Below are 19,180 nucleotides of genomic sequence, written 5' to 3'. Positions count from 1 at the left end.
GCTACTGTAACGCATGGTGACTGCAGGTGATAGGGTTGTATAAGTGAAATCTGTTAAGAGTAGAATTTAAATGTTCTTACTAAAAAAGAAACAAATGATAAAACATGAGGTGACAGACATGTCAACTTGATGGAGGAATCCTATCACAATGAATAAATCTATCAAATCACCGCAACTTATATTTCAAACATCTTACAACTTTGTCAATTATACTACAAAAAATAAATCAGGCTTAAAGAAATGAAAGATCTTTAAAGTGCTGAAAGAAAAGGAAGAACCCAGAATTCTATACTTCTGAAAAAAGTGATATGAAAATGAAATCAAAATCCACTTTTGACCAAGAGATGGCAAAAGAATTCACTGCCAGCTGATCTACAGTACCAGTGAGGTTAAAGGACATTTTTTCAAGCAGGAAAAACACCATAAATGGCAATTGTATAGATAAATATATAATAGTTATTCTCATTTTAATTTCTTGAAAAGATAAATGAGTTTTAAATTTTTGAAAAGATAAATGAGTTTAAAGCAAAAATAATCCCAATGCATCATGGGATTTAGTAAATTACAAAGTAAATGTCAGACACTAAAGAACAGGAGGAGGAAGTGGAAGTGTATTTTCGTAACTGGGATGTTATTTGTGGTAGTCTGACAATTAAAGATGGATATTGTAAACTCTAGCACAACCTCTTTAAAAATACAGGCATAGTTAATAAATAAGTACTAGAGATAAATTGAAATCACAAAAATACCTTAATTTGAGAGAAAGCAAAAAAAGAGGAAATAAAGAATTAAGGTATGAATAACAGCAAGCTGGTAGATTTAAACCCAACCATATTTATAAGTACATTAAATGTAAATGGTCCATAAACTCTAATTAAAAGGCAAAGATTATCTGACTGGATTAAAAAAATCAAGGCTAAACTTGATATTCCCTACTAGAAACCCACTTTAAATATAAAAACACAGGTTTAATAAAAAATTGGAAAAAAGATATATCATGCAAATAATTCTATGAAAGTTGGAGTGCTTATATTAATATCTGACAAAGTAGATGTCAGCATAATATATATTACTGGGGAGAAAGGAGAATATTACATACTGATGAAGGAGTTTAATTCACCAACAAGACAAAGTATATACATGTTATGGACCTAGTGTCAGAGCTCCAAAATACAAAAACTGATTCAACATGAAAGAAAGAGTTGCAATCACAGCTGGAAATTTCAATACTCCTCCCTCAGTAAAAATGGATGAATAAAAATCAGTATCTGAATGGTTTCAGAGCAAAAATAAAACAAACAAGCAAACATAATGCAACCCACTTCCTGTCTTAATTTACAAAACTTAAGTCTCAAATTGCAAAAATTAGGAGGGGCAAAAGCCAGTTTAGATTTGATAAAATAACAGGAACGTAATATTTCAGACAGAAAACGTGAACTTTTTAAAAAAATAGCTTGGAGTTCTCAATTTTGTCCGCAAGCACGGCTCACACACCGCCCATTGGAGGGCAGTGCAAATCTTAACTATAGGCTTCAGGGCAGGCTTCTGGGAAATGTGGCCACGCCAGCGGTGCATGAAATGTCATTCTTGCAGTAACTTAAACACCTGGCAATCACGGAAAGGCACAAGGAATAATTTTCTTTTTAATAATTATTTTCCTAGATTAAAATCTGAGTGTCTTGTAGCATATATAAAGTGCAACCAAATTTCTTAACTGCAAAGGAAATTGCTGGCTAGATACCAGTCCCGAGCACATAAAGTCAGCCAAAGAAGCACTATCCTTTGCATGAAGCAACCAAAATTATAAAATCCTCATGAAAAGTGAGTGATGTCCATCGCTTCCTGGAATCTACTTTGGAAAAAATTAGAAATGGGCACACAAAAAATAGAAGCTTAAAGGGCCTCCCCTGGTGGCGCAGCAGTTGAGCGCTGGGCTGCGGAGCTGCCTGCGGCCTCTGCGGCGCCGGTTCAATCTCCGGCCGCCAGCGAGGGTCCCACATGGTGCGACAAACCTCTCTTGTCTCGCCCGCTGCTCCCCTCAGCAGTGTATTTCGTCAGTCTGCCTATTCTGTTCCCTGCTCTGGCTCTGGTGAATTTTCTCACCCTCCCGCACTCTGACTGTACCCAGTGCCTATATAAATAAATGAATGAATGAATGAATAAATTTTTAAAAAAAAAAATAGAAGCTTAAAATGAAAATGTTATTTTCCAGAAACGTACTTTGTGTCTCTCCAAGCAGCCTGATTCCTCTCTTACCCCCACCTAAGAGGACAAGCTTTCCGTCCCAGGGCCTAAAAGGGAGACTACTACCACCTTAATGCCCGCCACAGGCCTGCATTTTGAACAAATTGTCTCATCTCAACCTCAGGATGGCCTTGATCAAATGCAGGTACATTAATATCCAAGTGACATCTCTTCCTAGGCCTATTTCTTCATTGGAGAAATAACTGAGGTGGAATGAGTGAGCTTTAAATTTCTCTCCAGCCTTAACATTCCATCATTTTCTATAAAAGACTGCAGTGCCCCACCCTGAGAAGTTTACAATTTGGCTTGAAAGTTAAAGACAATTAAGTAATAATTTTAAGCAAGAGCAAAAAGTACAAATAACTTCAGTTAAGGAAAAGTGATCAATATGACTTGAGCGGTGACAGGCTGGGAAATCAGGTTAAGCCCCAGACACCTGCCCTGCCCCTGACCCCAGTCTCACGGCTTGACATGGTCCCTTCCTCGGCTCTCCCTCCAAACCTCGCCTTGACCGGGCTGACTGTGCTCAGGGAGAGAGAAGCAGGCATGTTACCCAGTCACTTGGAGTCTCAGTTCCCTCAATTGTAAAAGTGGGGAGACAGAACGACTACTATACGGGGTTGGTGTGAAAACTATATGAGTTTATAAAGTGTGTCAACAGGCCTGGGGACATGGTCTATGCTGCCACCACTATCATTTCTGTTTGTTTTTCCAGGTTAAGTGTCAGCCACAGCCCTAAGTCCTGCCTCGTGTGCTGAGGGCGTCACCCGAGAGAGCAAGCATGTCTGGAACTGGCCTTATCTCCCCGGGTGTGAGAGAGGACCATGAGGAAGCAGCACTGGGAACTGCCTCTGAGCAGGCCTTCCCCTCTCTAAACCTACAGGACTGCTCCTGCTCCAGTGGTTCTGGGAGGAGCCATTCCTGGTTTAAAAACGGAAATGTTCTCTACAACATTCATAGTAACCAATGTTTTAATTCAATGCAAAATGGTAAAAATATTTAATCACCTTGGACATAGTCTATAAAAGGGCGTGTTGCAAGCTTACTTTCTTGCTGTCCCAGCCATCATCTCCTTCTGGCTCAGGGCTTCAAAATAAGCACTGCCTAGCAGTGTGGTGTCAGGACCCCTGTTGGAGTCTTCATAGCGCCCGTTCAAGTGTTTTGAAGAACGAGGGTAACACAAGGGCAGAGCAGCAGGCAATCAGAGCAGGAGATGACACGATGAATAACAGGCCTAAAGCACTGTAGTTATGCCTAGCACTGCTGTGATGTGACCTTGGCAAGCCACTTGACCTGTCAGAAGCAGCTGCTCATAAGCAAGGGTGGGGTTGCAGAGCTACACTGAGCACAAGGGAGCTTTGCATAGATCTCGAATGTTTCTTGAATTAAACTGCAAACAATGTAAAATTTGTGAATGTTAGGAAGGCCTATGAAAACAGTTCCTTAAGAGAGCAAGTGGAGAATCATATTTAATAATAATTAGTACCTACTAATTATTGAATAATGAAAACCTGCTAATGAAGAACAAAGGGAAGATAACCTCTGAGTACTCTAAGTAGTGATTGACTCAAAATTAAAGGACAGAAGCCCTTCCATTAGAGACATCGGGAAACAGATCTAGAAAAAGATGAACACAAAAAGGACTAAAAATATGGTAATGCCTTTCTTCTCTTTCCTCCAAAGGAAAAGTGTGCACAAGTAACAAAAAATACACATATATTTTTTCAAAAGCTAGAGTTACCTAGTGGTATCTCAAGTTTACTCTCAATAATACACCTAACTCGCAATGCCCACACATCAAACTATAGTTAAATTTTGAGGATAACCTAAAGAATTAGAAGTCACACAAGAAAAACAAAAAAATAATACTTCAAGTTCTCATTAAATTATGACTAATGTTTCAAATTTGGATAAAACAAAACCTAGATAACATTAAAAAAAAAAACTCCTAACACCAAATATTAAGTCAGACCAGGAAAATAAATCACCATACTACTCTTGTGTCTCGGTAGTGACAACAAAAGAAGAAAGAAAACAACTTACTTCTATGGCAAAGATTCCTTTGTCACGCCCATATAATTTCATCTCTTCTGGAAAATGCTCAAAAGCTTTTATGTAAGGAATATGGTCCTCTTCGACAAATCTTTATTGAAAAAAAAGTTTCCATGAGAGGCATGCACTGACTTAGCAAAGTAAAAACTTCTGAAAATGTTGTATTTCACACTCAAGTGAGAATCAGTTAAGTCCATTCTAGCTCCCACATAGTTTTAAGGATACAGAATCTGAAGATATTTATTATTCTGTGGCGGTGTGTGGAGAACATCGAGTCGATCTTCTAATGATGTCTTCTGTTTCTGACCAGAAAGATCTTCTACTCACCTTTTAATTCATTTCTTCAGGGAGATCCCTCTTGAGCCCTGTCAGACTAGCTCCTTGGCTGCCCCTCTGGCCATGAGGGAAGGGGCCAGCCCTCACTGACCACTCCACCCCAAGGTGGCTACACAGCAGGGGGGCAAATGTTCTGAGTGACTTAATGAGCTTGAAGAAAATAACACAGCTGCAGAGCCTCCCTGGTGGCGCAGCGGGATGAGCGCCGCACGGTGAAGCTGTCCACAACCTCTACAGCGAGGGTTTGATTCCTGGCCAGCCTGGGAGATACCAACATGGTGCGGCAGACCTCTCCTGTCTTGCCCGCTGCTACCCTCAGCAGTGTCTTTGGTCTGCCTGCTTGTTCTGCTCCCTGCTCTGTCTCTGGTGAATTCTCTCACCCTCCCTATACCCTCTGGCCTATACCCCAGTTCTTGTATAATAAATATTAAAAAATGAAAAAAAAGAAAACTTTTTTTTTTTAAAGAAAGAAAACAACATAGCTGCAGAAGCAAACACACACACAGGCTACTTAAAACTCACTCGTTTGACCAAGGCTTACTAGTATATATGCGTGGCACTGCTCTAGAAAGGGATGCAGCAGTGAACAAGACCCAGAAAAAATCTTGTTCCCAGGGAATTTACAATCTAGTGAAAAGTGAAAGATGGCAGATAGAACAAATAAATGAAATCAGTAGCAGAGAAGAACAGAGAATGAGGAACAGCGTCTTACCATCTACACCTTAGACTCTGAAAACCAGAAAACCATGTAGAAAAATAAGATAAAGGCAGAGCCAAGTCAGGACACGAAATGTTTTGTCTCTGCTATAGTCAGAGCTCAGCTGATGTTTGCTTTCAGCTTTCTTGCTAAAGACAATTGGTTCAGCTTTAATTTTAAATGAAAAATGTGACTTCTTTAACGTTTTGGTAACTGAAAGTTGAGAACTAAAGTAAATATTTTATGTGAAAGTGGTATTTCATAAAACTTAGTGATAAAACAGGGTTAATTAGAGCAGCCTTATAGGGAAAGCCTCCCCCAGCTAAATTTTCATTTGTTCCTTTAATCTATATAATATTACTTGTACACAGTAATCAGGATTCATATATTTTGGAACCATATTCTTGGTTCCCATTATTTTGCATGTCAGACATACTGAATGCTTATCACCTTTATATTATCTAGTGTCCCCCGATGTAACTATGTCCACACCGTATTTTGTCATCGCCCCGTGACAGTACCTGCGAGGCCCAGGTGAGGAGTCAGGAGTTGAGGTGAGTAAGATGTGAAGCTGCCCCAGCCATGCCACCTCCGCGACCCTAGCCAGTCAGAGGGCTTGGAGCTGAGTCAATAAAGACAGCTACACTGGCGCCCCCCACGCCCCCGAGGCTGCCGCAGGAGCCAGGGAAGGGGAGAAACCCACCTGGGGAAGCAGAGGAGGCTGCACAGAGCGGGTCTTCGGCATCTGGGTTAACAATTTTCCCCAATGAAGAATGTTGTTCCACCTCTTTCCAAAGTTCTTTCTGAATTTGAATTTCCTTTTTTAAAATATATACTTGCCCAAAAGGTAGGTGTCAAAGTTCTGAACAATCTACTTCCCATCTTAAGCATGATCAGGTGGGTCTCTTGGGCAATCCAGGAAGGTGATGGGGGAGCTGGCACAGTCTAAAAGTATCCCATGTGCCCTGAAGTTGCACTGTGCCCTGTGCACATGGGCGCTGTGTCAGTCAGTGCCAGGGTGAGGGTTTAGTAAGCCGGCTCTTCATGACAGACAATTTAAGCAGCTTGGCGTCAGGGCTATAGTCTCCTGAACCCCATGTATGGAGCCGCTTCGCCTCGTTCCACTTCTGTTACCAGTGTCCTAATGGAGGCTGCTCTCTCCTGAGTGAAGTACAGCAAAAGGCCACCTGGTCTCCCTGGAAAGCCATTTTCCTCATAGCTTCCTGAATGTTCCTGCTAGACTTTTCCAGGGGCTTACTATCACACTTAAAAGCTGAACTCCTAATGAGTACAGGCTTTCCTTTTGGACTGAGGAATATGCCCTGGAAATAGAGCCGTAAGGGTGGTTCACCATTGTGAATGTATTCAAAATCACCTAAGTGCGCCTTTCAAAGGGCGAGTTTTATTATAAATGGATTATATCTCACTTTAAAAGAAATCCAAACTCCTAAGGCACCTGACAAAGCCCTTATCTGCCCCCCCCCCATGACCTCTGCCCTCCTCCTCCTCTCAGAGCCCCTCCACTGCCCGGGGCATGGCCCTACTTCTAAGGGTCCCTCCACCTGGCACGCCCTCCTGATAGTCACCTGCTGGCTCTTCGCACTTCCAGGAATCCCACCTTCTCAGCGAGGCTTTCCCTCACCTAACGCGGCGCCAGCCTTTCCCTCCACACCGCTGCTCCAGCACGCTGCACAGCACCTGCCTTGATCAATTCCCATTTATGGACTTGCTCTCTAGGTCCTTCCTCTGGTCTTGAACTTCATGAGAGTAGGGCCTTGATCTACATGGTTCACAACTGTATCTCAAGGGTTTAGACATAAAACATCTGCAGTCACCTTCAATAATATTTGGGGAGTGAATATATTAGGGTACTGAATTTATTCTAAGGACTGTGGATGTGTTAAAGGGCACCATGTAGGGTCAGCATAAAATCTACGGCTATTGTGGCCAGGCTAATAATGAATTCCCTTCCAATCAGTTTCTTTACATATTTTTCAAAGTTTACTAGTAGTTCTTAAACTTTAGCATCCATCAGAATCCCCTGGAGGGCTTATTAAACCAGAGATTGTTAGGCCCTATCCCCAGGGTCCAGTGGTCTACACTTTGATCAAGTTCCAGGGAAGTCTGCTACTGCGGGTCAGGGAACCCCCTGAGAGCCTGGACTGGGGGCTCCTCCTTCAAGGAATGTAGAGAAAGAAGACGAGTGGTGAACAGCCTCATCTCCTGGTGCTCTGGCAATGACGCCTGGGCAAGATACACCCCTCCAGCTAACTAGATCCCACCTCCAAGAAGGTTCTTCAGAATTCCACTTGAGGGGAGGGGGAGGGAGACAGGAGGGAGAGAGGGAGGCACAGGGCAGCAGCGAGGGAGAGAGAGAGGGAGAAAGGTCGAGGATCTCACTCCTTCACATATAACATTCCCCTGAGAACGATTTTGGATACATCTTTTTTTTCTCCATCTTGTTAGATTTCCAGGAGAGTTTTGTTATCCCCTCAGAGACTGCCCTCGGTCAGCTGGCTGGCCCCTGTGTCCAGCACCACTGTTAGCAGGAGGAGTGGATGGGGGCAGACTGCAGGCGCCGCACTGGCCCGGGGCGCTGCTGCGCCGAGTGAGGACACAGAACAGGACAAAGATGCTTCTGAGAGTCACTCCGGTAGTGTAAGTAACTGCCGGGGTAGCGACTGACCACACGGAGAGAGCACAGAGTCCAGGAGGAGCCCGAGGTGTCTGGAGAGGATGTAACAGGGGGTGCTGTGCTTAAGAGGAAAGGAAACACTGACGCTCGGGCAGGCCGGAGGAGAAAGAGATGCGCCTCCTCTGGGCCCGCCGATCTCAAGGTATCATAAGCCATCCTCAGGCGGCCGGCCGGCAGCTGTGGATGTGGGTCTGGCCCTCAGTGGACAAGTCCAGGCTGGAGCTGTCAATTTGGGAGTCATCATCACAGAGACGGTAATTAAAGCCTCGGGAGAGGATGAGCTCACCCGGCGAGGCACACAGAGCAAGAGGAGGTTTTTCCCTTAACAGTAAGGCTCGCTGAATCACGGACGATCTGCACGCAAGTTCATCACATCCAAGAAAAGCCTTATTACTTGGTTGATGTGGTCAAATTCAAAGGCATTATCATCACTTACTGGAGCCATTTTATTTCATCAACAGCCCAGTGCCGATGACGACGGTGATGATGATGATGAAGATGATGATGATGAAGACAACAAAACCAGTAATAGCCAGCACTGAGCTCATATGGGCCACACGCTGTTCTAACTACTATTCACGTGGAGCTTATTACTGAAAGGACTTCCAACTCCGTGAAGCAGGTATTACTCTAACTGCATCTGCCAGCAAGGAAACAGAGGCAGAGGACAGTGAGGTAACCTGCTCCAGGTCACACCCATCAAAGTGGCCGAGCTAGGATTTGAATCCAGGAGCGAGTCCAGTTCTAAATCTGTGCTCTTAAAACCACACTACACACTGGCGAGGCCCAGATACTAACACTTCAAACACATCCAAAGCCAGGGGGAAACAAGCGCATTAAATTCTGGCACATCTACTCAATGAGAAATTCTCCCCCACAATGCCATAATTTACTCATTAACTATAGCACCCTGCAGATTATCTTGAAAATGCAAATGCTAACTATCAACATAGCAGGTTCTTCCCATACTTTTGCTTTCAATTTTACCTGTAAACGCAGACATCCTGTCCTCAGCCCTGACAACCATGGATGCAGGGTCAGCGGGGACCGCTGGCCCTGCCAACGGCAGCCGCCTGTTCATCTTCTCTCTCAGGAACAGGAGCACTGAATTCATTACTCAGGTACTTATATGTCACTTTTCATCTTCCAAGCATTTCACTCGAATTAGACAGGTGATTTCCCAACACCCTGAGTAAGGCACACGCTATTATTTCCGGCACGCAAATAAGGAAACCAAGGAGAGGAATGACTAGCCCAGGCTTCCCAGTCTGTCCAGACCCCTCCTCAATGTAAGCCTCCTCGTAAAATTCAAAATAACCAAAGCGCTGCCCCTTAGTTCACACAGATAATCAGCAAAACATCACGCGAGAGGTCCCGCTTACCTCAAGAGGTCTGAAAGCGTCATCGTCTCTCTCTGCCAAAGTAAGGACAGGAAGCAGAAGGCAAGTGTCCCCGGCACGCTCATCTTCACCACCCCCTTCTCCTTTTGATGGGAATATTCGACTCCATCAAGAGATCCGGAACAGACGGACGCCGTTTCTGGGAGGATAAATGGAGACTTAAAAAGTGCAAGTAATTATTTTGGACAACAAAAGAATAATCACAAAAAATTCAGAGGCATTCGGAATATCTTAAAATGAGGCAACAAGTTATATGATCTTTACAAAGAGCAACCTGGTAATAAAGAGCAATGATAGGGCCTCCCCTGGTGGCGCAGCGGTTGAGAGCTGGGTGCGAGGCTACCCGCAGCCTCTGCAGCGCCGGTTCATTCCCCAGCTGCCAGCGAGGGTCCCAAAACAAACAAACAAACAAACAAACAACAAAAAAAAAAAAAACCAGCAATGATAACTTTAGAAGGAAATCAGTCCAAAAGGTCACGTTTGGTTTGGTTCTCTGTGGAAATGGGGTGGGCTGGGACTCTGAAGAGGGGTTTGACCTGCCTGAATCTTTTGGAGTGAACAAGAACAATTTCTCAAGTAAATAAAAGAATAATTACAAAGCAAAACCAAAAAATGTGCAATTCCTTTGACCCAGGCCTCAACTCACACCTCCCTATTCCGAGCGGTGCAGTGTACCAGCCAGTCCTCTGGGTGAGCCTAACAGATTCTGAAGTTTGCAGACCACTGCTCTTAAAGAATATATTAAGGACACAGATTTCCCTAAAATGTTATTTTTAAAAAATTATACACACACACTGAAAATCCCTATGTGTCATTTTACTTATATAAATAAATGTAAATAAAATGGCATGAAGGGATTTTATGTTAAGATGGCAGGTTGAAAACACACATTAGTTTCTGCTCTGTCTCATTACAAGTATAAAAGAATTTTAAAAAGATAAACCTAAGAACAAATAACATGGAAAAGGAGACCACAGGAGTAAGATCTTAAAAATCGGAAAACACAGGTCTACTGTGCACAGAAAGCTGACATCCAAGCCAGCACACAGGGAAAGAAGCCAAAAAATGTACCTGACTTTCCCAGGAAAGGCCCAGCAATTGGAGACTTGGTTAATCCAAGTCCCCCTGGAACCCAGGGAAAGACAGGTGTGACACTAAGAGGACTGCCTGGAAGTCTCACTCAGATCTCCACTCCAGCTCCCCACAGCCAAATGACTGCCCCTCCCTAATCCTGGCAAACACTGGAAGTTTCTCCTCTAGAAAGAGTAAAACAAAGAGTCTCTGGAACAGGACCTGCCAGTCACACACACTGGTGTGAGGGGTGCCTTGCTGAAAGCAGGAGGATTTGGGGAAGCTTCCATGTCGGGCAGTGAGGCCACCCCCCGTGGCTCTTGGGCCTTCTTCCCACCCAGATCGCAGCGCAGGCAGGGTTACATCCTCCCAGCCGTCCACACGGGACTCAAAGACATCTCGCTGGAGAATCCGATCAGCTCAGGGGGAAAAGATTTAAAGATGATAAAAAGATGATAATTCTGGAGTTTCACTGAGAAAATAATCCAGCCGGCTCCTCTGCTCACACTGAACAGCACTAACAAGTATTCAATCAGCTTTTCAGTCCCGATTCTTTAACAGCACTCAGGCTTACTAAAGCCTTGAAGGAAACCTCTTCCTTGAAGAAGTGTGTGGTACAGAGCCTTGGAGGCTGCGAAAGCTGAACATGAATGCTGCTTACACAAGGACGTTTAGAAGGGATAGTGGACTGCCATTAGTTTTTACTTTTATAACTTGTTATTTATAACAACTATACATCTATTTGAGTTACATGCCTGTAGAATTTTGATTAAAAAATTTAAAAGAATGAAGAATAGCTCACATTTTTGCAGAAGCAAAATAATAAAACTCTTTCCCTTTCTCTATATACTGAAACGAAAAACTTTCTGGAATGATTTACTATTGTAATAATGGTTACTTCTGGGTGGCACAATGACTAATGATTTTATTTTCTTCACCACTATCTGCATTTTACAGTTTTATTAACAAGTTTTGGATTAACAGTTACTTTTAATGTAAAAACTAAAATAAAGCTCTAAGGGTCCCCATTTACTAAAACACAAATATACAAACAGAACCCCTTCATTACAGTTAAATGATCACGAAGGTTTACAAGGCCAGGGAGGTTAGGGGATGCTGGGACTGTTTGAGTTCAGGCTTGCCTGAGAGCATGGAGAAGAGAGTTTCAGAGACTCACTGCTGCCAGGCTATGCTATGATTTTAACTTCTTCAGTTCTTTGGACACAAAAAGTAACTTATCTGATTATCTCTGTCGCTGTGCAGTTCAGCAAGAAATGCCGATATGCTGATAACAGGAATTTTGGAGGGCAACAGGCTTACAAAACAGCAATCCATACAAGAAATGTTTTGTTGAAAATTTTATATAATCACACTTAACCAAATTTCAACAGTCTCCAATACTAGAGAGTCTGGAAGCTATCTCCCAAAGCACTGTCTGCACATGTTCAGATTTTAGTCATCTTAAAAGAAAAAGGTTTTAGTAATCTTAATAAAAGCCCGGTCTGTTCTTGGAGGCCTCTTTCCCCCCATCGCTTAACTACATATATAGCATGAAAACACTCAAATTATGAGTCACCGAGAAGATGTGTATCTGCAACTTCCAATCTACTCCTTAACTATCTTAAAACGCAGAAGCAAATCAGAAACACACACCCCCACCCCCACCCCACCACGCTGGGTGTGTCATCTTTGATTCTCATCTGTTACCACATGGCTAAGTTCTAGCACTTCTCTGCTGCAACTTTTTTTCGCCAATTCTGAGCCCATGCGTAAACGATGCTGACTGAACCAGCCTCCTTTCTGGACTACTTACTGCTTAGCAGTGTTTAACAATCACACAAAATTACTTGTGTGGAGACAAGATACCTTTTTAAAAACTATAGCAAGCTTTCATCTGCTTCTCCAGTCTCCTGCAACGTGACGCAGCCTGGCGTTCTTCCTCACCGGGCCGGGCACACGTCCCGGAAGGATGTCCCGAGTGAGCTCACCGATCTACAGGATGCATCACCAGCCTGAAAATTCTAGGTAAGCTGATCCTCATTGTACCTGAGTGCGATGCTCCGATGCTGGGGAAAGGCTTCCGAGCAGGGCCATCAGCCTGGGACTCTGCTCCACTTTCAACAAGAGAAGGACCGCTGAGGTCACTCAGCAGCTCAGGCCCGCTCTCCCAGTCTGACTGACTGAGACTGTCTTCTAGGACCTAGTGGCAAAATAAAATAAAGAAAAATTATTGCACAGAAACTTTTTAAAAACAATTTTCACGAAATTAAACAATGCCTGACCATTGCAAACACCATAAAGGAAACCACTGCTGGGAACTGCGACCGACCCTCTGCCAATTGCCTGAAGCTCTCTCCCGCACCGTGCTCCCTGGCAGCTCCCGCCAGTGCTTCTGGAAACGGGCCGGAGAGGGTGAGCAAGGACTCTGGCAGCGGAAGCACAGGCCTCCTCCCGCGCAGCTCCTCCGCCGCTCCAGTATCCCCACCAGTAAGAACTCCAGGTGCCGCCAGGCTCCACGGCCAGCTGGCTTCTCCTTGCTGGACTCACCGGGAATGGGCGCTGGCGCTTATGCCTGTTCCATCAATCGTGCCTGGCCTTTCTCCTCCTCTGTGACTTACCACTCACTCTATCACACCATCTTCCCCACCAGCCACCTCTCCCTCGGTGGTTTCTCTTTTCTGAGAACTCCCGAGGGGCACTAACGGGACCTCTGCCTCACAGCACGGTTCAGTTGCCTCGGCAGTCAGCACGTCCTGAAGAAGGCCAGCCGGCTGACAACCTAAGGGCCACAGTAGTTGACATCACGGTCAAACATGACGGCTCTCAGTCATGCAGGCCAAGAAACTTGGTCTTTTTATGAGGAGATAAAAGACGCAATTCATTACAGAAACTCCTAAGACGATGAAACAAAAAAATGAGGGAGGGGGATGAGCGGCGGGGGCCGCGGCCAAGCACATCCCCTGCGGGCAGACACAGGCGGGGCAGGGGCCATGGGGCAAGCTGAGGAGCATGGACTCAGCGGGAAAGTGGAAGCAACCAGAAGAAAACACTGACCGGTTCATACACAGCAGCCACCTGCCACTGGCTGACCCCGTCCTCTGCCTGTCTGGTCCCCTGGTGGGGGAATCTGGCGCCGCTCAGAGCCAGGTTCCCCATGTGCAGTTGCTCCCACCCTCTCCCCACTCAGGATCATCACTCACCTCCACTCATTATTTCTCTCTTCTGCACTGAATGTGCTATCACCTATCGCTTAGGAAAAACCTTCCACAACACAGTTTCTCTGGGCCTCTTTGCAGCAAAATGCCTTGACAGAGCTGTCCAGACTTGCCATCTCTGATTTCCCTCCTCTCAGCTGGTCCGGTACCCCACTGCTCCTCTCACCCAGTTGGGTTCCCCTTCTTCGGGGCCCTGCGACAGCAGTTCTCACAAGTGATCACCCCCCTCTTCCCTGGTTCCCAGAATGCCCCTCGCTCTCGGGCCTTCCGACCTCACCACTTGCTCCTCAGGCTCCTCTGACATGCTTCAGACATGGCCCTGACCCAGCGCTCAGTTCTTGGTTGTCTTTTCTGTCTTCACTCCTCAGTGACGTCACCTGGTCTTGTGGTTTGCACCACTACCTACTACGTTGCTTTCAGTTCTAAAATGCAGGCCCTCTCCCCACATTTTAACATCCCTGATATCAGGCTGTGTCTTAAAACCAGTGGCACGACAGCTTAATTTATAGCATTATTTTCTTAGGGTGCGACTTATAAACAACAGAATTTTAGATCTGATGAGTACAGTGTAAGCTGACAGCTTCCAAATCCACAGCTCCAGCCTCGACCTCTCCCTGGAACGCAGACTCCCTTGTCTGTCCGAGGGACGCAGCTCCCCTGGCACGTCCAGTGGCCGCCTCGCTGAGAATGCCCAAAACGGAACTACTGACCTTCCTGCTCTACCTGTTATTTCAGGTGGTGACAACTCCTTCCATTTACTACTCAAGCCAAAACCCTGCAGTCATCCTGACAACTCCCCTCTTTCTCTATCACCCCATGCCCAATCCATGAGGGAATTCTGTGGGCTCCATCCCGACTTCATCTAGAATCCTACCACTTACTTCCATTCCCAACACCTGTCCCAGTCACCACTATTTCTACCTAGCAGAATGCTTCTCAAACTTTTTTGTCTAGGAAGCACCTGGGAACTATGTTAAATGTCGAGTCGGCTTCAGTAGGTGCAGGTGAGGCTGGAATTGTCATTTCTCCCCCTATGGATCCTCATGGTTCACTCTTTTGCTGCTTTACTACTTAAACCTCTCAACAGGGAGGCCTCCCCGACTGTTCCCTGTCAAACAGCACCTTCCGTGCCATCCCAACATCTGTCTAGTACCCTGACTCACATCTGTGCTTACTTGATTGCTTTCCTAGGGTTAAGGAATGGACTTCACCCAGGATCATAGTCGTCACGGGTGATGCTGGCCCCTTACTCTTCTTGGAACAGAGCCAAACACAAAGAAAATACTTGATTATTTGAGAAAACTAAACTTCCAATTTAAAAGTAATTGTTCCTTTTTCATTTCAAAATAGAATACTGCCGTACTCTTTCATCAGAAATTATATTTACCAATCTATATATCAGTTTAAAATTTTGCTTATTTATTCACCAAGAAGATTGTAGTGTGATGCTAACATTACTTTAGACAGATATTTGCTCAAGTCGACCACACCTTTTTTTTTTATCTTAACCTAAAAATATTAAAATACCAGAGAGAATGCCAAGTTCTGATTCATTTTCTACATGCTGAGCAATTCCCTGTGCACAGATGTAATCAATAAGTCATGTGAGTTTAAATAGTAAGTTCTTAAGTCTCAATTATTCCTTTCTCTTTTTTAATATAATCTATTTTTGCATAGAAGAACTGGGGTGTAGTCCAGAGGTGTGGGGAGGGGGGAGTGAGAAGCTTCACCAGCGACAGAATGGGGAACAGAACAGGCAGATCTACTGAAACACACTGCTGAGGGGAGCAGTGGGGACACAGGAGAGGTCTGTTGCACAATGTGTGGGTCAGCAAACTGGCTGGGGATGGAACTCAGGCCGTGGTGGTGCTAGCACTGAGACTTAACCCCTAGGTCACCTGGGAGGCCCTCTTTTTCTTTAAACAAAAAAACAAAGCATTACCTTAGAAACCAGAGCATCTTCTGATGTTCCCATAAATTCAAGTTATTTTTCTTGGGTTTATTTAAATTCATTGTCTCACACTTCAAAAAGACATTTCCTAAACTAACCACTTAGGAGACTTCCCCTCTTACCATAGTATTTTGCTACTCTGGACTGTTCATTCTTAGCACCCAACCCTGGGTCACTAACCTCTGAGGGTGGAACCCATAAGCCCCCAAGCAAACCAGGAATCACTGGGTCATGTTTCCAAGTTCCTAACAAATGTGCGTCAGGTAGGTTCAGAATCTCTTCTCAGGCCAGAGAATACCACACATGGAACACAACAAAGTTGGCCAAACTTGCTTTTCTAAGAGGTGAAGTCCTTCCCTACCCAAAAATAAAAGTTCCACAGCACATTAACAAAGCAGTTAAAAACTAATCACTAAAAATATAGCTGCTCTGCTGAATGTGGGGAGTGGGGAGTAGAGTAAGACACCCAGACTTGGTTCTCTTCACATAAAGGCTTCTGAAAGAGAAAATAACTTAGCTGGATCTTGAAATACCAAATAAAGTAACTAGGTATTCCATACAAAAGGAATGCCATGTGCAAAAAAGAATTTTTTAAAATAGTACAATGACAAAAGTTGCTTAGGTTTTCATTTAGAACGTAACCGCAAATTTGTTTCTGCTCATCAAACAAGAAGTTGAAATTAATTCCACTGTCCCCGTCAGATTCTGATCTTCTGGACCAGAAATCACAGAAAACCCTCTGGTGCGCACAATCACCCTAGACGAGGCTGCACATCTGCTTCACTGTGTACCTCTCACTAGAGATTCCTTTATTTCCACTTCTCAGACTTGTAACTTACCACAGCTTTCCTTCTCCTGGCGTAAATCGAGTTTTTACAGTATGCCTGCTTGCTCCTCTGAAGGTAACGCTTCCAAAAATTGTGTAAAACTTCATTCTAAGGTGGAAGGGAAAGGACTGGTGATTCGGGTGATGATGACAAATACCCCGCGCATCTGTACCAAAGCATCTCTTGTGCTTTACATGCCGCCTTCCACAGAAGGCCTTCTCGCCTCTCTGCCCCGCTCTTCCTTAGGGAGACTTATTGTCATGGCACGATTCTGTCAGGGAACCAGGCAGCACTCAGCGAGGAGGGAAGGTCTTTATTTACACCGACGGGCTCACAGGAGCTCTCCAAAGTTTGAGTCCCAAGCAACGAGGTGACAGAGTATTTACTGACTAGAGCCAGGGGTACAGTCATCCGCGAATGCATGAATCTGGGTGCGTGTGGCCTTGAGGGTGCTTATCAGCTGTTCCCTGAAACTTTCAGTCTGCAGGCTAAGTCCCAACCTCAGCTCATCAGCAGGTCAGCCGGATATTCTCCACTTCAATATCGCTGATATCAGAAACACTAAGTAACTTCTTCAGTCTCACATTTTAAAAAGGAAGAGATTATTTCTGTAAAGATCACCTAGTTGGATCCCTTCGTTTTGCAAGTTAATTCAATCCAAGAAAGAACGAGAAAGAACGTAGAAGTGACTACACTTCCAGCTGGGGCAGATACTGACCTGCTGACCTCCTGCTCCCCACCCCAGTCCAAGAGGAGTAACACAAAACAGCTCTTCCATCTAGTCACCATCTACCAATCACGAGGCAGCCATTAGCCTAACGCAATACTGCAAGACGGCTGTTTGCTCCATTCTACCACTGAAAAACTGCGTAACTGGGCCAGTAAACAGAAAAATTGCGAACGGGATGCGGAATTGGTACGGGGCTGGGAGGCTGTGTTCTCAGCAGGCCTTCGCTGCATCATTTAGCCAGTCAGCTGCAAAGTTATGTGCTCAGTAGCTAAATTCAGAGAAAATGTTTTCAGGATCACCCCTGATGAAGCGGGTAGGAAGCTACACAGGAGGGAGTAATCCCTACTGCAGCTACTGCTGTAACTATATGCAACTCTTTATAAAAGGATTTACACACAGGCGAACTCCGCAGGGAGAAACCAGATTCACCAAGCTCCGGACAACCAATAATCCCACCCTACGCAATGACGATCATGGGGAAGGCTCTGACAGTTTTTGGATTTTTAAGTCCTAAAATACTTTTTGGACCCAGATCATTTAGGCTACATGCTGGTCTGGAGGTCACTGATTTGGGCTTGCTCCCAGACACTGGTATGAATAGCAAAGGCTCCTCTACGAATCTTTTCTGGATGATGTCTGCACGTTGATCTCCCACTCTCTGACTGCCTGAATGTCACTTATGAGCCTATTGTTACAGGCACACCTCAGAGGTGTGCTGGGTCTGGTTCCAGACCACCGCAATAAAGCAAACATCGCCACAGAGTGAGTCACACGAATTGTTTGGTTTCCCAGTGCACATAAAAGTAGAGTTTACATTACAGTCTATTAAATATGCAATAGCACAATGGCTAAAAAAACAAGTACACGCCTTAATTTAAAAATACTTTATTGCTAAAAAATGCTAACCATCATCTGAGCCCTCAGCAAGCTGTAATCTTTCTGCTGGTACAGAAAATGCAATTATCTGTGCAGTGCACTAAAGCACAGCACAATAAAACAAGGTGTGTCCATGTATGACTTCCGGCTTTCTCAAGCCGAGCACACACAAGCCCTCGCCTTCTTGGCGCCCCCGCCCCAACTCTGGGCATGAAGCAAGTATGCCACGACCACCTGGGGTTAAACAGTGGCCTGTAAAAGAATTCCTGCCTCACCCAGATGAGGGACTCGGGAATTCAAGTAACAGCAGGGACACTACAATTCTCCTGAGCAGAGCAAAGCCAAAGCATGGCCAGAAGCACAAATATCCTCTGGGATCGTGTTAGAAGTGCCCGTTGCAGGGCCTGCTCCAGGTCTCGTGATCAGGGCCCTGGCATGGGGTCCAGCAGTGTGTCTTCACAAGCCCAGGTGACCTACTGATAAGCTGCAGCATGAGAACCCCTGCCTCCAGGTCCGCTCCCCAATGCCACAGAGCTTCTGTGGCCCTCAAGTCCTGACAGGTGCCTCAAACATACACACACCAAAGGATTCTGTTCTTAAATTGTGAACACTGCATATTACATTCCCTTGGAAATCAAGCAAGCACATTATTAACACATAAAAGTCACCAAGAAGTCTCCAAACTTATTTGTTTTACTTTGTTTAAGTTATTTCCTAAATATCTGAAGATTAAACCGTTTTTATTTTCCTCTGGAAACAATGGAAGTATTGTTCATTCACATCGGTATAACATACTTTAGGAATTACTGGACCAGCGAAAGGATTAAAGTGAAATTTCCAGGAAAAGTGATTCTTTCAGTAATCAAAGTGTTACTACAGAGAATCTTCTCTTCTCCTTAATTTCACTTTAACTCTTATCGTTCTTTAAACCATAACAATCTAAAGCAAATGCTTAGAAAAAGGTGCACTTACCTTTAATTCTGGGCGTACTCCAAGATTTTTTAAGGCTTCTGCTTGTTGACAAAGTATATGCTGAAAACCTTCGCACACATACCAATCCCAGCCTTTCTCTAATGACAAAGAACA

General features: G+C 44.6%; 1 protein-coding gene across 1 annotated transcript in view; it reads right to left on the bottom strand.

Annotated features, from left to right (window-relative positions):
• Nucleotides 1-19,180, bottom strand: part of TAF1B (TATA-box binding protein associated factor, RNA polymerase I subunit B) — a gene marked incomplete at both ends in the record, with an annotated part of 57,107 nt that overhangs the window by 30,083 nt on the left and 7,844 nt on the right. The window contains 5 exons of the mRNA XM_084234653.1: nt 4,288-4,387; nt 9,407-9,563; nt 12,542-12,695; nt 16,501-16,596; nt 19,067-19,164. Of these exons, the coding sequence (XP_084090779.1) occupies nt 4,288-4,387; nt 9,407-9,563; nt 12,542-12,695; nt 16,501-16,596; nt 19,067-19,164 (605 nt within the window). The remainder of the gene's footprint in view (nt 1-4,287; nt 4,388-9,406; nt 9,564-12,541; nt 12,696-16,500; nt 16,597-19,066; nt 19,165-19,180) is intronic.

The sequence above is a fragment of the Talpa europaea genome, assembly GCF_964194135.1.
Source record: "Talpa europaea genome assembly, chromosome: 6".
In the NCBI taxonomy this organism is placed as follows: Eukaryota; Metazoa; Chordata; class Mammalia; order Eulipotyphla; family Talpidae; genus Talpa; species Talpa europaea.
Note: the sequence above shows the minus strand (reverse complement) of the source record. Positions and strands in the feature narration are given on the sequence as shown.